The sequence below is a fragment of the Henckelia pumila genome, chromosome 3, assembly GCF_033568475.1.
Source record: "Henckelia pumila isolate YLH828 chromosome 3, ASM3356847v2, whole genome shotgun sequence".
NCBI classification, from domain to species: domain Eukaryota; kingdom Viridiplantae; phylum Streptophyta; class Magnoliopsida; order Lamiales; family Gesneriaceae; genus Henckelia; species Henckelia pumila.
The window spans coordinates 149983174-150006681 of NC_133122.1; the positions used below are offsets into that span (position 1 = coordinate 149983174).

Genomic DNA, 23508 nt, shown 5'->3' on the forward strand with positions numbered 1-23508 from the left:
AAGCATTTAATGAGATTTTGAATGTTGATTGGCTTCCCTCAAAGTCAAGATTTGTGAGCCAATTTATGAGATTTGTTGGCGGCTCAATCTCAAAATTGTTGGCGGCTCACTGATTACTTTTGAAGACTATAAATACTCAAGGGATTCAAAGATTCTAACAAGAGACCAAGAGTGAAAATCGCAAGCTATCGAAATCTAAGTTCATCCTCAAAGCCAAAAAGCCTTCACTCAATATCCTAACTCAGAAACCCAGATTATCAGATCAAAGTTTTGAGATCCTAATTTAGAAAGTATTACAAAAATCTATTGAGCTCAAAGAAATACATTCAAGAACGATCCAGATCAAAGACATTTACAGCTATCCAGATCAAAACATCAAAGCACACTCTGTAGATTTGTTTTTGTAACTCAAAGCAGATTGATTGCTTTTCTTAGAGAGAGAGTATTGCTAGGAGTTCTTTTCAAAGGATTGATCGGATTGGATTTGTACAAAGAGTTGTATAAATCAAAGTCTTCTAGTGGAATCCTTTTGGAAAGAGAAGAAGAGGTCACGTAGGAGAATTCATCTTCGAACATCAATAAAAAAACTTTGTCCCTTTTACATACCGCATTTACATTACTTTATCTGCCTTAGCTTTCTAATTAGTCAAATCTGCAAGGAAAATTTCTTCTGCTTAATAATTTCATATCTTTCGAGCGGATCAAAGTTTTAAGCAACAAAACTTATGTCTGATTTTCACAAATCAGATCGAAGAATTTCTAAAAGTTTTTAAATAGTGTATTCACCCCCTCTTCACATATTTTCGTTCCTAACAAGTGGTATCAGAGAGGTTCTTGCTTATCACCTGAATCGTCTCTTAACTATGGCATCCTTAGCTATGGCATCTTTTAGTAAAATTCCTATGTTCTCAAAAGAAGATTATGATGACTGAAAAATTCGTATGCAGGCACACCTATCAGCACTGGATGATGACACGTGGTTCGTAGTAACAGATGAACCAATGAAGATTATGAAAATCAACACTTCCATTGCCATAACTGATGGTGCTCCACAAATGATAGAAAAGCCTCGAGCTGAATGGATCTCTGAAGACAAGCGGAAAGCCAATCTAGACAATGTAGCCAGAGACATACTATACAAGACTCAAGAACATGTTTAGCAAGATCAAAAGCTGCACTACTGCCAAAGAAATATGGGAAAAGCTCACTCAACTATGTGAAGGAAATGATCAAACAAAGGAAAATAAACTCATGGTGGCCATTCAAAAGTTTGGCAACATAAAGATAAAACCAGGAGAAACAATGAATGAATTTTATGAAAGATTCAGCAGCATTATGATCGAGCTGAATGCACTTGAAAAAAGTTACAGCAACCGTGAAGTAGCACTCAAAGTCATGAGAGCTCTACCACACAAATGGGATGTGAAGACAGTAGCTATGGGAGAATCCAAAGATCTCAATAAGATCGAATTACATGATCTATTTGCAGATCTCAAAGCCTATGAATTCAAGCTGGGAGTTCGAACTGAGGAAGATACATCAACATCACTAGTTACCAAAGCCCTCACTGCAGCAGATGAAATCCCAAAAACCAAAACCGCAGAACAAATCAGTAGTGATGCAATGTCACTATTTGTTAAGAAGTTTGGAAGATTCATGAGGAAAAATCACATCAATTTCCAAAGAGTAAAAACAAGCTTCAAACCAAAAGAACCAGTTGAAGAAAATCGAGCTTGCTAAAACTATGGAAAAGAAGGATACTTCATAGCTGACTGTACCAAACCAAAGAAGGATGAGAAAAGAACATCATACAAAAATATTTCCAGAGAAGAAAGAAAGAGATTCAGAAGGAAGAAAGAACAAAAGACTCTATTAGCAGATGAAAGCAATAGCAAGTGGGCTGAATCAGACTCCACCTCATCTAACTCAGAAACATCTTCAAGTGAAAGTGAAGATGATGATGTCAAATGTCTTATGGCTAATGACTCTGATATTTCAGATGAAGGAGAGGTACTTGACTTTACTTTTGATGAATTTAGTAAGAAAGATTTTATTAATGCATTAAATGAGATGGTTAATGAATATCGTATACTATGTCACAAGTTTGATAAAGTAAGAACAAACGGAAACAGTTCAATAGATAAGTCAGATCAAAGTAACTCAAATGATTACACTGGATCAGACAGTCTAAAGGCTCATATAAGTTTGTTAATGACTGAGAACAATGATATGAGAAGTAAGCTTCAAGAAACTTTATCTGAAAATTAGAGATTAACAGATCTAGTAAACTCTTGGAATAAAGCATCGATATCCTTAGATAAACTTACTGGAATGCAAAAGCAAGCTGGAGATAAATCTATCTTAGGCTACATCATAAATGAATGAAGTTCATCTATTTCAACCACTCAATCTTGTCTGGAAAATAACAACTCTAAATATATGACGTAGGGACACAACCCGAATCCACTACCTAATCAGATTTTAGAGCATAATTAAGCATGAATTAAATAAATTGATGCGGAAAACTTAAAATACAAGCAGACCGGCGGAATACAACCGATTAAACAAATTCGATTATACAACACAATCGAATAAACTTAAATAAAACCTACAGCTAATCTTGCTGTCTTCAAGGGTCACTGGCCTCTCCAAGCTCCTGGTGCTCAACCATGCACCTACACCTGCCCCGTTGAATGGGGTGTCCAGATACACAGAAAAGATTGGACGTGAGCTCTAAGCTCAATATGCAAATATGGATAAACAAACAAATATGATGCATGCAAATGCTAGGGTATCCATATCTGGGATAACTGTATACAAACTGCTCAGACTGGCGCCTAGGATATGAGCTCGACACAACGGGGAATCAAACCTCTGTGCGCGACCAATCACTCCTAACTGGACGCGGATCTAGTGTCCCCCGATGTAAGTACTAGCCTGGCCCGTCGGTCTGTCATGGCCACTAACATCAAACGTCCAAATAGGGCTGAGAGACCCTACTGGATCATCTCAAAAGATGTACAGGTAAAAGATGATATGCACATGCCACATAACCATAATAACATGCAAACACATAAATGCAACATATAAGCATGTCTATCCGCTGGAAATCTCAGTCAGTACTTACGTACCTTTCTACAGGCAGTTCCTAGCAGTCCAACTTTAGGTTCCAAGCCTATCATCAACTCTACAATACAAATACTCATGCATCATTCAATAGGCTCTAAAAGCCTTAACTAAGCTTTTGCATACTCCTAAATATTTTTAGGAAGCAAAATCTATACCTGCGTCCGTCGTCAGCCCTTTGCTTCCGCTTACCTCAAAACTAGGCCACAGCTCCGCTACGATTCCTGGATCGCTATGACACTTCCGGATTCCCCATAGGACGCCTAGAATTTCCTAGATCTGAGTTAGAAGGCTAAGGAATCAAGAGGAGAAAGGGGCTCAATGTGCTTGCAAATGAAATCTCGGTCCCCTATTTATAGACGAAGTTCGGAGCCTCCGAACATGACTTCGGAGCTTCCGATCCGGTTTGGATCCTCCATTCCTGACTTCGGAGCCTTCGATCCCGACTTCGGATCCTCTGAAGTCCCATCAGTGATGTCACCAATGACGTATTATTCTCGGATAGCTGGCCATGCAGTTCGGAGCCTTCGATCTCAGGTTTGGATCCTCCGATCCAGTTCGGAGCCTCCTAACCTGGTTCGGATCCTCCGAACCCGCCGAACCCTCTGAACCTTCCCGGCTATTTTTAAGTGTCCTGGATCCATTTCTGGACTCCGTTAACCCATTTGGAATTTCTTTAATCATTTTTTGCTTAATCTAACATGATCTCATGATTAATTATTCATTAATCATCAGTTCTGGATACGGGTCAATACATTCTCCCCCCCCCCCCCTTAAAAGATTTCGTCCTCGAAATCTAGGGTAAACCTCGAGAACGTAACATAGACCACTTGTCTAATCCACCAGTAGTTCATGTTCCGGTTCTAATCATCTGGTCGAATAACCTTCGACAACCCCAAACATCGCTCAACCTGCAGGGTTTGTTTAATCATTGAACCACCTCAAAACTTATACTCTTTTTAGAATCCGCGCCGATTCTAAAATCGTACGCCTTAACAATCACTCTATAATCACTTCCTTCTTATCCGCAATACGGCTAGAATTGCGTAACACTACTGACTATCGTCAGTTATCCATTGCTATCTGCAAACAACATGGAACATTTGATCCAATTACCGACTGCTTCAGCAACACTGATTACAAACCTTAGCGATGACACTCCTGCTAAGGTTGTAACTAATCATCAGTAGTATCTAGACACGCACGAACTCCATCGTTGCCCGATGAGAACACAAGATACAACATATTGTATCTCACTGGTCTAATGCTAACATCGCATCCCTCGATGTTATTGCAAAACGCTAAACAATCGATCTAGATTCAACTCTCGGTCAAATTATAGAGATCTCTTTCAAAGAACTCGTCCGAGTTACTCCTTATCACTAAGGATGAAATACTTATTCTCAAAACAGAATCTTATGCGAAGAGAAATGACAACTATCGGCCACTAGCTCGCAAAATAATCGCATCGCTGCACACCACTCTAACCATCTGAAATCCTCAGACTGATTGCGATCAACCTTGATCCGAATCTCGCTATCGTAGATAGCATCTACTCGATCACACTAGTCATCCTTCCAAGGATACAACCAAATCCTGACAATTTCTTAGCATCATAGTACGTACCTTCAGTACTTACTCTACCCGATGCCAACAAATGTTCCCAAAGAACACCAACTAAGTAAAAAAATGACAAACTCTTTGTCTACTAACCCCAATTGTGACAAAATCCTTGTACACAATTTTTTTGTCTTAATGCACTATTCGAGATCGTCGCCTCGAAATACACTACCATCCTGCTGAAGCTCTCATTGAAATCCAAAAGCACTTGTCGAATCGCCTCTCAAGAACAACTCTTGAGAATTCTGCTGGAAGCACCCAAGAAAAATACTCCGACTAACAGTCCCCCAAAAATTGTCCACTGACAATCCTGGAACAATCACTAAATGCCATTTACGCAAATTGGGTCAATCATTGCTAACACAAGCAATGCTCAGACCAAAAATCCGTCACTGGTAACCTCAGCGACACTACCAATGAACTATTATCACAAGAGTCAACCTATGACCACTTTCATGATCCGCAGACCCTATAATCCTGATTCCCGCATTCCTGGAGATCCTTGAAGAATTCCATAAATTCACTTGAATCGTCATATCAAAGCATACCATACTTATAGTACTATCCCCAGTACTTCCTGGTTTGCTACATCCGAACTCAGCACCGGTTGGAATAATCTAATTTATCAAGTCGATCTACTATGGCTCTAGATCTGCATGACAGTATCAACCCTAATCAGACAATCACTGATCAATGAAAAACTCTCATGGCTCGATCAATATCGATGATCCCACCGCCACACGCCCGCTAATCCCAAATACTTGGAATCAAAAGAATCACACCTGATTCAATTATCTATCTTTGACAGAGTCAAAAAACAGCTACGAGTAGTTACTAGTGCCAAGCCTGCACCAGTCTAGACATACTATTCACTGTGTATGTTCATTCAAGATGATCATTAGGACTTGTCAAACCCAAGACGCAATACAAATCCGAAAGATTCCAACTATCGCTGAACATGCTCCTGATACTTATATATCTAGCTAAGATTGCAACAAATCAAGACTGAGGTGACCTGCCATGATGTCCCACCTGGAATCACCACCAAGTGTACACTGACATAAGTCACGCTTCCCTCACGCCTCAAATAGTCCTGTATAATCCTTAGCATCTGATATAATCCACCACTGAGGAAAACTCTCATCGCTGGCAAATACTCTCCTCCGAGTCAATGTCCAGACAGTCTACAACTTCATCTCCTGGATCGTCCTATCACAAGAGGATCCAATCATCTACTAGATCCACCAGTCTAGAAGTATTTCATAGGTCAAAACCCATCCTCTCAAAGTACCCACTTGTCAAGGAAATCCCTCCAAGACTGGTTCTCGCAGCAGAAAACTCAACCTAAAATCTCTGACAAAATAATACGATATCTAAACCTACCGATATCAAGCTTGATATCCAAACCACGGTCATGCCCTGTTGTTACTGCTACCAAATCCCTAGACTGAGTAGCCTGCCCACCGCCGATCCTGAAGCACGAAGGCTCCCAGGCAACCTCTGAAGTACAAAGACTCTCAGAGTAACACTAGCATAGGGTCGCGCCCCATCACGTCTAGTCATGGTCATAATCCACAACTCTCGGCATATACTCGACCTGGTATCCAGATGAAATCCCATCATCACGAAGTCTCAACCTACAATGGTCAGACTACTGTTCTAAGGAACCCACCTAGAACAAATCCCAATGTTCTAAACCGAACAATATTCCCATGCCTCTAGATGAATCACCTCATCACTGGCACTAACTTAGTCTACTGCCTAATTAGGTCAATCCTAGGAAAATTCCTAGACTAACCACAAGTCAAACAGTTACAGTTGGCTTACTTAAAACCCATGAATTACCAAAGTTGAACACTAATCAACTAACATCATTCCAAAACTAAGCAAAATCATGCAATCATCCGAAAATTGCTGAAATAATTAATACATGTATCATTGCTTTAAGTTATGTACAGTTTCTTTATTACAATCCCATGTAATACATACAATATTCGAAATACAATGAAAATGTACAACAATAACTTGAATGATACAACCTGAGTCTGATGATTCATTACAACTGAAATACTGTTTACAATTACAAAATACAGTATTTAAAATCATCGTACTAGTCTTCGTTCCTTGAGCATGAAGATTCTAATAGACACACGCATCAATGCTAGCGTACTCCCGACCAAATCTCTCTACCCGTCCTCCTGAAAAGACATCCGGAGAAATGATTCGTGCTCGCTAACCATCTATGATGTGCATCAGTGCCTATCAGTTGACCTCTTGTGCTCACGATCTACCGTCAGCTTTCTTCTTGTATTCATATCATTCTTTTGAATATGAAGTTTCCCGTTTGTCTACCGAAAGCATCGATACATGCATATCGGCAAAACCATGTTCTGCATGAGTTTAAAGACCTTACGCTCGAAACCTTTCATGCCTTAGGCACTCGAGCCATTCCCTTGTGAAGGTCTATATGAAAATCTCTCCAACTACGATTTAAGAATCTTCAGAATAGTGTCATCATGGTAAGGATGGTACAGATGAAAGCATCTAGTATGTCCCAACCAATCCTCTGCCACTGCCTCTGGCATCCGGTACTCGATTCAAAGCTAGGATCCACATGAGTATAAGTCTTGAAATCTCAGACACGATCCATCGCTCCTGTCCGTACTTGCTGGAATCCCATAAACCAATTCTTCAGAATTCCTGCCGATGATGATAGTCTTCGGGCAACCTGATTGCCACGTCATCATCTCTTCCATGGTATCATCAATCCTACAAGGATAACCCAAAAGTCTTATTAATATATCCCAAGTCTCTTGCATGCAGTTCTGATACCATAAATGTAGCGACCCGACCCGGATCCACTACCTAATCAGAGTTTAGAGAATAATTAAGCATGCATTAAATAAATTTCTGCGGAAGACTTAAAATACAAGCAGACCGGTGGAATACAACCGGTTAAACAAATTAGATTATACAACCCAATCGAATAAACTTAAATAAAACCTACAGCTAATCTTGCTATCTTCAAGGGTCACTGGCCTCTCCAAGCTCCTGGTGCTCAACCCTGCACCTACACCTGCCCGTCGAATGGGGTGTCCAGATACACAGAAAAGACTGGACGTGAGCTCTAAGCTCAATACGCAAATACGGACAAACATACAAATATGATGCATGCAAATTCTAGGGTATCCATATCTGGGATAACTGTATACAAACTGCTCAGACTAACGCTTAGGATATGAGCTCATCACAACGGGGAATCAAACCTCTCTGCGCGACCACTCACTCCTAACTGAACGCAGATCTAGTGTCCCCGGATGTAAGTGCCAGCCTGACCCGTCGGTCTGTCATGGCTACTAACATCAAACGTCCAAACAGGGCTGAGCGACCCTACTGGCTCATCTCAAAAGATGTACAAGTACAAGATGATATGCACATGCCACATAACCATAATAACATGCAAACACATAAATGCAACATATAAGCATGTATATCTGTTGGAAATATCAGTCAGTACTTACGTACCTTTCTACAGGCAGTTCCTAGCAGTCCAACTCTAGGTTCTAAGCCTATCATCAACTCTACAATGCAAATACTCATGCATCATTAAATATGCTCTAAATGGCTTAACTAAGCTATTGCATGCTTCCAAATATTTTTAGGAAGCAAAAGCTATACATGCGTCTTTCGTCAGCCCTTTGCTGCCGCTTGCCTCAAAACTAGGCCACAACTCCGCTACGATGCCTGGATCGCTATGACACTCTCGGATTCCCCATATGACGCCTAGAATTTATTAGATCTGAGTTATAAGGCTAAGGAATCGAGAGGAGAAAGGGACTCGGTGTGCTTGAAAATGAAATCTCGGTCCCCTATTTATAGACGAAGTTCGGAGCCTCTGAACTCGACTTCGGAGCCTCCGATCCAGTTCGGATCCTCTGTTCCTGACTTCGAAGCCTCCGATCCTGACTTCGGATCCTCCAAAGTCCCATCAGTGACGTCACCAATGACATATTATTATCGGAAAGCTGGCCATGCAGTTCGGAGCCTCCGATCTCAGGTTCGGATCCTTCGATCCAGTTCGGAGCCTTCTAACATGGTTCGGATCCTCCGAACCCGCCAAACCCTCGGAACCTTCCCGACCATTTTTGAGTGTCCTGGATTTATTTTTGGACTCCCTTAACCCATTTGGAATTTCTTTAACCATGTTTTGATTAATCTAACATGATCTCATGATTAATTATTCATTAATCATCAGTTCTGGATACGGGTCACTACATATGAAGTTTGTGAGATCCAGCACGATATATGAACCAAAGATCCCTATGACATATTCAATACCTCAACAGAGTAAACTCTTACACAGAGGGCTGGGATATGTTGAGCCAGATAGATATAAGTCACGATGGACTAAACCTAGATCAAATTGGTCTGGACATGGTCTTGAAATACAAAGAACTTCATCAACTCAACATAAACCACATTCTAATGACTCTTATAGAAAGTATTGGAAGTCAAATAGGAATAATCGATCTGATCACTACAATTGAAACACACAGCACAATGCACAAAGGACATCAGATAGACCTACTATCCCCAAAGGACAACATCATGGAAAGTCTGTAAGGATAATCCATGTATGGATTCCAAAGGGATTAATCCAGCGTGGACCCACGTAGAAATGGAGACCAAAGTTATTTTACTTTATTTTTGCAGGTAAACAAAAGTGAACTTATTAAACAAGCAGTCTGGTACTTGGACAGTGGATTCTCAAGGCATATGACAGGAGACAGAAGAATGTTATCTGAATACATTCCAGGACCAGGACCTAAAATTACTTTCGAAGATAACTCTAAAGGTACAACCATGGGTAAGGGTAAGCTTATCCATGGAAATATTCACGTTAAAGATGTTTTACTTGTAGAAAATTTGATATATAATCTGATTAGTATTAGTCAATTGTGTGACCATGAATATTGTGTAGAATTTCAAAAGCACACCTGCACAGTAAAATATCAATCTGGACTAATCATTATGACAGGAGAAAGAAGTGGAAATACTTACAAAGTAAACTGGTCGGATCAACCACTCAACTCAATCTGTCTGGTAGCATCAAAGATGAACCAAAATTGGTTATGGCACAAGAGATTCAATCACTTGAACTTCAAATATTTAGCAAATCTGAGTAAACATGAATTGGTTACAGGTCTACCTAAAATCGAGTTTTCAAAAGATAAAGTTTGTACGGCCTGCCAACTAGGTAGTCATATCAAATTTTAAAAATAAAGGTTGTAACTCTTCTTCCAAAAGCTTAGAACTATTGCACATGGATCTCTTTGGTCCTATACCAGTAATGAGCTTAGGGGGAATGAAGTACACCTTGGTTATTGTTGATGTTTCTCAAGATTTACTTGGGTGATATTTTTAAAATCCAAAAATCAAACTGCCACCCAATTGATTAAAATTATTTTAAGACTTCAAAATGAGAAATCTCAAACGATTGATAAAATTAGAAGTGACAGAGGAACCTAGTTTACAAATCAAACTCTGTCTACTTATCTGGAAAATCATGGAATCAAGCATGAGTATTCTGCAGCTAGAACGCCATAACAAAAATGGTGTTGCAGAAAGGAGGAATAGAACTCTAAAATAAGCTGCTAGAACAATGATTGCTGATTAAGGTATTTCACAAAAGTTTTGGGCAGAAGCTGTAAAAACAACTTGTTATACTCAGAACATATCAATGATTAATAAGAAAGTCGGAAAAATACCTTATGAGATCTGGTATGGTAAAGTTCCAGTGATATAATAATTTAAGGTATTTGGTTGTAGATGCTTCATCCACAACAATGGTAAGACTCATCTGACTGCACTTGATTTCAGATCAGATTCTGGTTTGTTTCTTGGATACTCATATGTTAGTAAAGCTTATAGAGTATTCATTACTAAATCTCTAACAGTTGAAGAATTAGTTCACATTGTTTTTAATGAAACATCTGTCACTAATGAATCTCCAAGTTTAAATGATCTTAGTAACAGAATAAAAGACTCGAAGCTTGATATAGATGATGAAGAAGAGATCCAGATCAGACGGAATAGAGAAATTCAATGTGAACCAGATCAAGTTGAAGAACAGAGACCAGAATAACCACCAATTGATAATGATGTTCCAACAAACACAGATCATATTGAACATAACGATGATCAAGATCAACAAAGAAACACAGATCAACTTGGTCCAAATTACAGATGGTCCAAGACTCATCCACCGAACTTTGTACTAGATGGATGTTAAAAGTGCATTTCTCAATGGTCTTCTTCAAGAAGAAGTGTTTGTTGAACAACCCCCAGGATTCGAAAGTCAAACTTATCCAGATCATGTATTCAAGATGGATAAAGCTCTTTATGGGTTGAAACAAGCTCCACGAGCTTGGCATGATATACTTTCACTTTTTCTTAATGATCATGGTTTTACTATTGGTTCTGTAGATAAAACTCTTTTTAAATTTGTCAAAGGTGATAATACTTTATTAGTTCAAATATATGTTGATGATATCATATTTGGGCCATGTAACCCCAAATTATGCAAGAAGTTTTTTAAGATGATGCATGATAAATTCGTAATGAGTATGCTGGGAGAATTTTCATTCTTCCTGGGATTACTAGTCAGACATATAAAAAGGAATATTCATAAATCAGATCAAATACACAAAAGAACTTCTGAAGAAATTTGGAATGGAGAATTGTTTTGCTGCTAGTACTCCAATGAGTGCTTCAATAAAACTGGACAAATATGAAGCTGGACCTTCGGTAGATCAAAATCTATTCAGGGGACTTATAGGATCCTTACTTTATCTGACAGCAAGAAGACCAGATATTATGTTCTCAATCGGTCTCTTTGCAAGATTTCAATCTGATCCGAAACAATCTCACTTCATTGCTGCCAAAAGGATTCTAAAGTATCTAAAGGGAACTTAGAATGTCGGATTGTGGTATCCAAAGGACTCAAGTTTTAATCTGATTGGTTACTCAGATGAATATTATGCAGGTTGCAGAATTGATCGTAAAAGCACAAGTGGGACTTGTCAATTTCTTGGAGATAGGCTTATTTCTTGGTTCAGTAAGAAACAAACATCTATTGCTACATCTACAGCTGAATCAGAATACTAAGACACCAGGAAGTTGTTGTGCACAATTGCTCTGGATTCAACAACAACTCGGAGATTATGGTGTTGATTCATCTGAATCACCAATTTTCTATGACAATACAAGTGCAATTGCCATCACATACAATCCAGTTCTACATTCCAGAACAAAGCATATTGACATACGTCACCATTTCACCCGAGATCATGTTCAAAAGAAAGACGTTCGTCTGGAACTTATCTCAACTGATCTGCAAGTTGCTGATATTTTCACCAAGCCATTACCCGACGCTATGTTTTCTTATTTTTGAAATGTTCTTCGTTTAATTGATATTGATTAATTATGCACATGTTTAAGGGGAATATTTACTCAATACTATAATGATTATATGTTTGAACAAGAACGGATAAGAAGCAGAAATCCATTGCATTTCATTTATTGATCTGCATTATAAGCTACACGGGCAAGATCTATTCTACTACGCATTTCAATACTCCAATTGATCATCCAAACACTTAGGGAGCCCGGACCATTGCAGACGTCATCTTCAAAGCATATGTTATGCATCTCATCTCGCTCTGTGAGAAGAATGAGAAGTCGAACTCCTGAAGACTTCAGGACGCCTCATGTATTTTGAGTACCAAGAATGAGCTTGCACTTCCATATCCTTGCATAATTACGATGACACATCTCATGAGACAACGGAGGACGGTTGGAACGATGAGGACGGCGGAGAGAATCCAAGAAATGCCAAATTCTCATCCCTCGTTCAAACACTCTCCTCCTATACTGATCCTTTCGGATCTCATACTCTTGCTCGACAGATGAAATATTGTGATTGCCATTCATGTTTGCCATAATTTTTTTGTTACTAACCTTTTTCACTTAGCCTTATTTTATAGGTGCATTTCAAAGAGATGAAAGGCCATGCGATGCCTCAGCCTCACAAACGTCCAATCAATGTTTACTTATTTATTGAAGCTATATTAAATTCGATCTGCATATCTCTTGGATTGCATCAAATCCTGCTTGAGATCCTCAAAACTTTTCAGCCTTTATTTTGACTTAATTTCCTATTCTATGCAAGAAGTGGAATAGTAACGTAATTATTTTACAGACAGCATGTCCAATCACCAATATTTTCCTTTATTTTCTGCGTATATGCATTATATATCAAATCTTGCTATGAATATATCAAAATCTCATCATTATTTTCTGACTACGCATTAAATTTAAATTTATGATTGTTCAACCTCTAGGATAATATTTCATCTGATTCGTTGAAACTTTCATCTGATTTAAATCTTATCTGATTTATGTGACCTTATTTGATCTTAGCATAAAATTTAAATTTATGATTGTTCAACCTCTAGGATAATCTTTCATCTGATTCGTTGAAACTTTCATCTGATTTAAATTTTATCTGATTTGTGTAACCTTATTTGATCTTAATTTTTAGATAAGTCTTATTTCTTTTGCATAAAAATTACGTGTTCACATTAATTAGTTTCATCTGCACACTACATATGAACACAGAAACAAAGGATAAGGAAAATATTTCGTTTCATAAACTTGGATTGCATACATGCTTCTACTACACTTTTTGCATACATACTTAATCAATCTTATACAGTTCATCCGCAGACCTTTTCTTTGGAGCCCACACCCTCTTTCTCACATCCGCTTCGATACACCACCTGTTCAACCACTCCAGCAATGACAGATCAAAATGTCTGCCCTTGTACTCACCTGCATTGATCAGATGAGTGAGGACTCGCTCCTCCTTCCTATACATGAGAAAGGACAAACACTTGTAAGAGAAAATGTCCTCAACCTTTCTCGAACCCAATAACTCCAGATACTTATTCTTTCTATCTTCCAGTTCCCAAACATCTTCTTGTTTGCGTGGAAGGAACGGAGTCTGGTGATACATCCTGATTTCTTCGACTTTGAACCAAAGCCTCATTACCCATTTTAGGATGAACTCCTAAAGCTCCTCCTTAAATTCTTCAACGGATAGATCAGAACTCGTGGCAAACTTATCTGGAACTCTATTTTGCAAATGAAAAGTTACTTGGACTTTTCATACGAGTGTCCTATTTGTAGAGGATATCTTTGTCGTTTTATGTTCCAGAAATCGCATTTAAATATTATTATTTTTGCAGCGTGTTTAGACTTAATAATTATCAGCCGCATCTTTTTTAATTTGAAAGGCTGTTTACGTCAGATAGCCACGTATTTGGGCAAAACCTTTTAAAACTTATATGAAACATTGTTTCTTTGACACTTAACATTTCTGAGCCCTAAACATCTCTTCCAAAAGAACAAATTACTCGCAACCTTCCTTCTATTTTGCAGGAACAGATGATGCCAATCACCCAAAATGTTCTTCTCATTGATTTCCACACCGTGTTCGATCTTACAGATCAAGGAATGGTGAACATGTTCAAAACGATTAAAGCTTATGGGCTACGGAGATTTCTCAAAGGAGGGAAATCGCTTTACAAGCAGGCACTACCCAAATTCTTTCAGACCACAAAGTTTGAAGATGGTGTTATCTCTGCAACTCTGGGTGGAGAATCAGTACGAATTACATCTGCCATATTCACTTCTTCATTTGATCTGCCAAGACAGGGAATCACTGATTTCTCGAAGATATCTGCTGCAACGAAGAAACAAATGAAGAGCATGTACTCTTTGATAGACAAACCAATCAGAATACCTTGCAAAAAGAAAAAAATTAAAGATGAAATTCAGAATCTTGCACGACATTGTGGCCAAATCACTTCTGGCCAAAGCAGGTTCCTTCGATGCAATTACATCTAAAAAATTTGATGTTATGGTTGCCATTTCTGCTGGTATTACTGTCAATTGGTCTACTATTCTGTTCGATATTCTATCTGCTATGATATTTGCTCTAACAGTTCAATCCCAAGGATTTGCCATTCAGATCGGAGAGATTTTGAATGACTTGAACGTCCATCTGGGATCTTCTTCTAATCTTCATCCGCACAATACTCTGAACGAAAGGGCCATCGAGGTGTACAAGGGAAAGCAAATGATAGTATTCAAACATGGTACGCCTAATCCAGATGAAATCGAAGACTTGACACTACCAGGAATCCAAGCCTCTGGCAATTGAAGCTGCTAAATCTACAAAGCCAGCAGCACCAAGAAGAAAGACTTCAGCAAAAAGGAAAACTTGGATATATTCATCTGAATCAGAAACCTCCGAGTCAGATCAAGTGACCTTGGCGGAAATCATTGAGCCTCATCCATAGAAGAGAAGGAAAACGATTAGACCTCCTCCTAGGATCCCACAGGCTATTCAATCTGCACCAGTTCCAGCTATCCCCATATCAATGGTGGAAAGTGTTGTTCCTCCGCTGACTCATATGAACATCACCACTCTTCAGTCTGGATTCTTCAAAAAGCCTGGTGATGTATCGGATCCATCCTCCAATGCTTAAAGGATAATTGATCTGACTGCTGATTACATCATCAAAAATGCAGAAGAAAAGATAAAGATTTTTGACAGGTGGGTATTTCATCAAACCGAGGATCACTTTTCAAAGATCAAGACTTTAGCCAAGTTGGAAAGCATTGCAACTCTTGAGAATAGAATCCTTGAGTGGGCTGAGACTCAAGTTATCTCTCGAGCACTGGAAAGAAGAGAGTTTGTAAATCTCAGGCTAAAGGAAAGAATTTTTCGAGCTCATCCGAGGTTACAGAGGACAAGGCTCAATCCCGCAAGTTTGGATATTTTTGATCAAACTGTCGCACTTAATCAACTAGAGAATGACGCTCATATTATGACTATTACTGCTCAAATGATTATACAAGATTTTCCTCTGGAAACTTAGACCAAAGTACAGTCTTCTTCAACTGCTACTTGCTTTGCTGCAAGTGATCTAAACTTCTCGGATGAACTCAGTTTGTCTGCTGATCCAATCACACCAACTGTCTCACCGGTTAGAGCTGCTTCTCCTCCAAAGGAAGCTCCGATTATTGATGTTGCACTTTCCAACCAGCCTGATGTAGAATTCCTATCTGAGGAACCACTGATCACATCCCAATGAAGATCAATCAAGTGATCAAATCTTAGATGCACAATAGACTGAACTCTCTGCATCTCAAGAACCCTTGGTGGCTGAAGTTGAAATTGAAGAACCACTAGTTGCACAAGATGTTCTTGATGATCAACTGGTTGAGCATCTTATTTCATCTGAAAATCAAGCCATGGATGAACTACCGTTCAACATTCATGCTCTTGATGACTCTTTTGTTGAAGAAGTTTGAATTGAGTCACTAGAACAAATGCTGGCCTCCAACATTGATCTGAACACAACAATTGTTCCATTCGTTCCAGTGGCAAAACAAAGTCAAGTATTATCTGCAGGATCAGTGGAAACAGTTTTGTCTGAACATTTGGTAATAGATCTGCCTCCTATTTTTAAAATAGTTAGGACTGATATAGTTCACAGTATATTCAGGCCCATTACTGTCATGTTCACGGATAAGTTGACTCTTCCATCTGCGACTTTATCGGAAATATATGTTTCAGATCAAATTGATTCATTTGAAATTATGGAAGATGCTGTTTTTAAACCTACTGCCGTCACAGCTCAACTACTTCAACCTTGTGATTCTTCTCATTCTGACGATGCTGCTCCTTCTACTTCCAATCCGATCGAGGTCAGACCAGATAAATTCTTATCTAAATCTCTCAATCAACTGTTCTCACTACAACAAAAATGCACAAACACAACACTTAAAAGACAACGCTTTTAGTGAAAAGGGTTGTCTTTTTTTAAAAGACAACGCTTTTAGTGAAAAGCATTGTCGTTATATATATTTTATTCATCAAAGACAATGCTTTTTTAAAAACGCGTTGTCTATTAGCGTTTTTTTTAGGTCAAAGACAACGCTTTTAAAAGTGTTGTCTATGAGCGCTTTTTTTCCTATCTACAACAACACTTTTTAAAAAAATGTTGTAAAAAAAATATTATTTTTATTTAAAATAAAACTTAAAATAAATATTATTACACCTCCTTAACACCAAAATCCCCAAACCCCTTCTCGATCACCTTCTCCGATCCCTTTTGCCTTTTTCTCTCTTTCAAATCAAAATCTGCTTTCCCATGTCGATTTTTGCTGGTCTTGCTCGATTCATCAACGATTTTTCAAGTGAGCTCTGAGAAGCCCATCTTAAGATAAGAAAATCATTCACGAGTCTCTCGTGCTCTCACGATTCCACCAAGACCCAACCCTAGCCACCCATTTCTTGTCGTCGATTCGCTGCCATGGGCATCGGAAATTTGTTATTGGAGCTAGAATTCGGTTAGAGCTCATCCTAAGCCTGTGCCCAAGGTGGCGCATATCATGAAAATTCTGTGTGGCCAGGAGATTTATACGTGGGTAGTCCATGGATTAATTAAATTTACTTGTATTTTTTTCTAGGTTGTGGGTAGGCAAAATACTATGTTTTGTTTGTAGGTATGCTTTGATGGAGACAGGGCTAGATGTTCCGGATATACCGTTCGGTATGTTGACGGATCACCATTTGAAAAGATGTAAGTTATTTGCCCAGTCTTGATCTTTATTAAGTGTTTCAACTACACTCTCTCATGAATGGGAATAATGCAGGTGAAGATGCCCTATTGGAATTTGTGAAGAAGCTCAAGCGGCAGAAAGAAACAGGGATGAAGGGCGAAGCGATGTGGTCTGATTTTAGCCAAAGAATGTTTACTCTTATGCTTTCGACAAGACCGTTTATTTTCCGAGATTCTAATGATCTTGCTGATCACGTGAGTGTTCCAAAAACTCTGAAATACTGGAAATTAAACACTGTATCCAAATACTTTGAAATTATGTTGTGAGCGTTGCTATGGATTCATTGAATGCTAATTTTGAAAGAGACGTGCAGGTTGTGTCTGCATTTGAGACTTTAAGAGATATAAACTCGGCTTCACGGATCATAGGAGATATTTCCGGTTCAACTCTTGATGACCCTGTGTTTGAAGTATATAAGAAATTGAGATGTTCCATATCTCCACTAGAGAAAGAAGCCCATGATTACAAGATGATAGCAAAATATCTGGAGAAAACTTATGAACCGGTCAAAGTCGGCGAAATTGTAAGACTGATTAGTCTCGTCCTTTGTCGTCTGTTTATCTTATAACATCGAGTCCAAATTGTTTGCATATTTGACACTGTTTCTTCTGACATTTCCCCTAGAGTTATGGAGTATCAATTGAGAATGTTTATTCTGTGGAATTTAGTGCTTGCCCCTCGCTCGAGGAAATCAAGAAGCTACCGAACAAAGTCCTCCTGTGGTGTGGTATGACCGGAACAGGACACCTTCCTTGCGTATCCTTTTTCGAACTCCTCCCGGGTTTTTAATCATTCATATATCAGGTACTCGAAGTTCTAATATGCTGCGTCACCTTCAGAAAGGATTCTTGCTAGCTCCATGCTCTCTACCCATCCCCGGTTACATGGCAAGATCGATTAATCATCTATCATGCTTGCACCTTTTGTTACATGCTTTTTTATTGTTTCGTCGAACATATGGTATGTTTTTCTTATGTACAGTTTGGCAAGGCTATAGTTTGTTCAGATGCTGCATCAGAAGCAGCCCGGTATGGATTCACCACTGTGGACAGGCCAGAAGGATTCCTGATCTTGGCCATCGCATCGTTGGGTGAAAAGGTTACAGAATTGACATCAACTCCAGAGGTATTGATTCGCAGCTCGTTCTTTTTGCCTTCGTCGTCATACTTTACTTTGCAAGTTGCAACTTCTCATGCGTTCATGTTAGGATTCGTCATCTCTTGAGAAGAAGAAACATGGAGTAGTAGGCCGTGGCCGGAAGAAAACCGATGAGTCGGAGCATTTCATGTGGAAAGATGACGTAAAAGTGCCATGCGGCCGACTGATCCCGTCTTAGTCGTCTGAGCACAAGAATAGTCCTCTCGAGTACAATGAATATGCAATCTATTATCCCCAAAAGGTGCGAACAAACATATGCCATCATACTCTTTTTTCTCCATTGGATTGGAACGTCTCAAATCTCAATTTTTTGCCCATTTGACAGGTCACAATAAGGTTTCTGGTGGCTGTGAAGTTCGAAGAGAAAGATGTGGTGTACGATGTAGAACAAGAGTGATTAATATATTATGAAAGAATAATAATATGATATATATTTTGGGTCCTTTTAAAGTAGAAGTTTGTTGGTGAAAAGGATGGGATTTTGGTGAACATACATGATTGGCTCATGTTTTTGCTACTGAAGTGGTCGATCTCAGACAGGAAAAAATATATATATTTTGCATGTAATATGTCAGAAGATTTATCATCTTTTTTGCCTCTATTCCGTGGACATCGATCTTATCTTTGTTATAGTGTAAATGTTTATATATAGTGTAACTAAACTGGTCACCCACATCCCCTTACAAATTACAAATCTCACATTTTCCTACCTAATAATTTGCATTCTATATTGTTTTAATTTTACAATTTACAATTCTTGATTGTATTGTAATATGCACTAGTGGTTCGTTAGTGGATTGAATCGCTTTCTATAAAATGTGCCCGTGCGCGTGTTCAACTTTAATTTAATTTAAATGTATGGTTTTTTTTTAAATTTGGTTAATGACAAATTGAGCATTTTGTTCAATCGATAGGCACAAATATGTTATTCCATTTCATTTGCATTTTTTTACTGTGTTATATTTAATATCATTAAATATTTCTCTTAAAAAGTCATCTTACTCTTGATGCTTGTTGTTTACTCACATCTCACATGAGTTAATTCCAGCTTCGAGCTCGGGGTCATGGGCTGGGCAGAAAGCGTGGCGCAGATGTCAGCACAAGAGGTATATAATCCTTGACTCTAATATTTAGCCAATTCCAGTGTGTTTATTCTGATTTTCCATTCTGAGATGAAATACTTTCCCGGGATTTCATTAAATTCCATATTTCCTGCATTTTAACTAATGATCTCCTTTGTGAAGCTGCTAGGGTGTTTATTATTCGTTTTACCAGTTTTCAAAAATAAAGCCAAGGCTATAGTAGCTGAAAATAAAAGAAAAGGACACGGGGATGGCACTCTAGGAATGCTTTCGTGGCTTATTGTTGCGGTCCTTGATGGGTACTTGAATTGTTTTTCAGAAATTATTTGGTTTATTTATCTGTGTTCACGTCCTATATAATCTCATTCAGGATTACTCTTATTTTTCACCTAACATGATTGCCATTTTATGCCACAGGTCACTAAATGTTTTGATAACGAACCCAATATGGGTTCTTGTGACTCGTATGCAGGTAGCATATTTAGTTATTTATGGCAATTATGTTCCTTCTGAGAATAATACTGTGCACCAGTTTCCATTTTCTGTTCCTAAACTTAAGTAGTTTGAGTGGTCAAGTATGTGAGGACTGAAGTGCATTATATCGTATTACTTAATTGATGCAAATAGTTTGAAAACATCTATTTTGTGATTCATATTCCAGCTCCTTGTCCTGTCAGTTTTATAAATTCGAGTTAAATATTTTTGCACTCTAATTTAATGTTATAGTTTGAGTGTTTAAGTGTGCTCTTAAGTAAAGTACAAGCAATAAAATGCTACACACAAGACACCAAAAAACACAGAACAATTACACAGCCTTTCACCAAATATAAAAACATCAATTCATTATAAACGACAGCATTTCTACAAATCAACAAAAGTAAAGTACAAGCAATAAAATGCTACTAAGACTTCATTGCATCAGTAGAATTATTGGCTTTCATTAAATTCTCCTTCTCGGCAGATTGGTCAAACTGAGCCTCAATGGGCTTAATCTCTGTTTTCTTCTTCTCCTTCAACACTTGCCTTGACATAACTTCTATTAAGAAGTTTCCTCCATTCCATACAGTTGCAATAACCTTGAGTAATTGGAAAGTAACCTTGAGTCGGCAAAAATAAGTTAGCATGAATGTGTACACACACACATTGGTCTTTTAAATTTTGTAGTGTTTTTGAACATGAGAGTGAAAAGGACAGGGATGGAGACCCGCAGCTAGCGCCTTCTTGTGTTCATTTTAAGTTTTTAACTCTTGATATATATATGGAATTAATGGATCCCAGTTACTGTCATTTTATTTATTTGGACATAAACTCTCTTAAAAAAAACTAATTTTTTATTGGACATAAACGAAAGAAAGAATTAGGACCTCTAAATTTATGATCTTAAATAAATTTGAGGTTGTTTTTTTTATTAGTACTAGAAGTACACCTCTAAATTTTTTTTATTGAAATAAAGTTCTTCGTTTACTTATTAGGATGCACCTTCATTAGGTGTCTTGTGATATTCCTAAAGTTGTTTATGAAGGAAGAATTAGGATGAATGGAAAAGTGAGAAATCCCATTTAATAAGGTGCACATTCGTGTGTTTTGTGCAAACAGTTGCACATCTTCACGCATAAATTTCTTGATAGCGAGGAACATGACAATTTTCTTATGCTTTTCCACTTATATTGCTTTCACCAGTAGCAACATAAGTTAGACGTTATCCATATAATGGATAGTGGCTCAGCCTAACACAAATGCCACCCTGGAAACATTCTGCCTTGAACAGAAAAATAATCATCAATTTAAATGACAAACATTGTTGCTTGCTTAGCGGGCTTGAATTGGATACCTGTTCTTGTTTGATTAGAGCGCATTTATACATGTATGAAAACAGCACAATTTCTCTTACTTTACAGATATCAAATACATGGTATTTTTCATATTTCGGAACAATAATCATCTAATGGTAGTGCACATAAGTTCCTCAAGTTTGACTTAAATCTATTGGTTGTCCCTTTTTGGCATGTGTTTTTTGAGTTCATAATCTGCATACTAATATATGTTTAAAGTTTAGGTGCTTTACATGTTTATTCTACTTTCAGGACGCAAGCCTGGCCATTCCTTTGCTTTCACTTGTTCTTGTTCCAATGGCTCAAAGCATTGGGCCACTTTTGTCACAAATAGCATCATCACCATGGTGTGTCAAATATTTTTTAGCTTGATTTTACATGAAGAATTGACTAACAATTCAATTGTTGTTGTTGGTCAGGCTAGAAGTTTGCCAACAGATAAACTGAGAGTTTTCTATATTTCGAGTAATTGCGCAATTTACTTTATACAGGTGACTTCCACATACTTTTTTGGGACATACATTGTGAATCACTACTAGCTCTTGGGTTTTAGTCGTGTGTGCATTTGTTTTGATTTATGGTGATTGTTACCATCTTCTCATCCAGTATTCTATCATGTGTGTATTTCTATAGAATGCCCATAAGATAATATGGGGCTTATGATGAATCCTACCTTTATATTAAAGCAAGCAAATTACGAAGTTGTTCAGCACATTTCCAGTCCTCCAAATGGATTTAGCATTCTGAGAGTTGGTATGATCGCCGACTCCGGTTTGAGGCAGAAAGCATAGCGCAAATAGCCGAGAACGATTATTTGTTATATTTGAATGATTTTTATTATATTTGAATGATTTATAATATTGAAATATTGTATATTAGATTTAATTTTCAAAAAATTTGAATATTGAGTGATAATATTGAAAATTTGTGAATTATATTTTTTTTTGTTTTTTATTTGAGAAAAGACAACGCTTTTTAAACGTTGTTGTAGGTGGAAAAAGCGTTGTCGTTACGAAAAAAGACAACGCTTAAAAAGCTTTTGAACTACAACAACGCTTTTTTGTGACAAAGACAACGCGGAAAAAGCGTTGTCGTTTTTATATATGACAACGCTTTAAAAAGCGTTGTCTTTTCCAAAAACGACAACGCTTTTTCCGCGTTGTCTTTGAGCGTGGTCTTTTACAACACTGACTACGACAACGCTTTTTTGGGGACATTAACAACGCAGAAAAAGCGTTGTCTTTGGCCGTTTTTCTTGTAGTGTCTCTATGGTATCTGAACTGCATATCAATCAAGTTCAAACTTCTATAGAGCTTCGCGATTTCAATTCACACATGCTGACAATGGTCAATAACATCAGTGAATCTGTATTAAATGTTCGAAAGCATCATACAATAGAATATATGAACATTATTCGAAAGCTGGAAAGTCTAGAAGCCTCTACTGAAGCTCACAACAAGCAAATTCATGATACTTGCACCCAACTCAAAGTTATTCTGGATCTTTTATCAGAGAATGGTGATGCCAAAAATAGGGAAAAGGTTACCTCATCTAAGGCCAAAGGCAAAGGAAAGAAGTGAATATTATCATATCAGAGAAGAGCAGAGTAGATCAGATCAATGCAACAATATTCTTGGAAAATTAATTTTTGACATTTATTTTGTCTAAAATTATTACTCGATCTATGAAAGTACACATTTGGAAAGCATTTTGATCTACCACCTTTATCATAATTTGATCCGGATATTGACTTTGTTTTGACATCACCAAAAATGGAGAAATTGTTGGAGATAAAACTCTAAAGTTTTGGTGATAACAAGTCAAAACAAAACCAAATAATAAAATAATTTAAGGACAAATAAATTCGGACTCATCAAGATCAAATTTTAAAGCTTCCAGATCAAATGTCCGATTTCCGGATGAACCAAGTATTC

At 37.9% G+C, this 23508-nt stretch overlaps 1 protein-coding gene across 6 annotated transcripts; it reads left to right on the forward strand.

The window, feature by feature from the left end:
* Positions 1–16961: 16961 nt before the first annotated feature.
* On the forward strand, positions 16962–22371 carry LOC140890491 (protein ADP-ribosyltransferase PARP3-like). 6 transcript variants are annotated; one of them, XM_073298334.1, is made up of 9 exons: positions 16962–17303; positions 17386–17462; positions 17536–17696; positions 19709–19766; positions 19912–20041; positions 20160–20214; positions 21827–21921; positions 21994–22065; positions 22208–22371. In XM_073298334.1, the coding sequence occupies exons 1-8, from the start codon at positions 17272–17274 to the stop codon at positions 22019–22021; spliced, it is 636 nt and encodes a 211-aa protein (XP_073154435.1). In that variant the 5' UTR covers positions 16962–17271; the 3' UTR covers positions 22022–22065; positions 22208–22371. The 6 variants fall into 6 exon arrangements, with proteins under 6 accessions (XP_073154435.1, XP_073154431.1, XP_073154434.1 ...); XM_073298330.1 differs by lacking the exons at positions 21994–22065; positions 22208–22371 and adding exons at positions 17816–18025; positions 18171–18389; positions 18484–18627; positions 18710–18901 and having other exon boundaries at positions 18986–20214; positions 21827–21916; XM_073298333.1 differs by lacking the exons at positions 21827–21921; positions 21994–22065; positions 22208–22371 and adding exons at positions 17816–18025; positions 18127–18229; positions 18307–18389; positions 18484–18627; positions 18710–18901 and having other exon boundaries at positions 18986–20302.
* Positions 22372–23508: the final 1137 nt, after the last annotated feature.

Excerpts from the sequence above, each read along its gene's own strand:
- LOC140890491 (XM_073298330.1), top strand. The coding sequence starts at position 17,272 with ATGAAAATTCTGTGTGGCCAGGAGATTTATAC. Across the intron at positions 18,390-18,483 it reads TACCCATCCCCGGTTACATG|TTTGGCAAGGCTATAGTTTG; the intron begins GCAAGATCGATT and ends TCTTATGTACAG. Across the intron at positions 18,628-18,709 it reads AATTGACATCAACTCCAGAG|GATTCGTCATCTCTTGAGAA; the intron begins GTATTGATTCGC and ends CGTTCATGTTAG.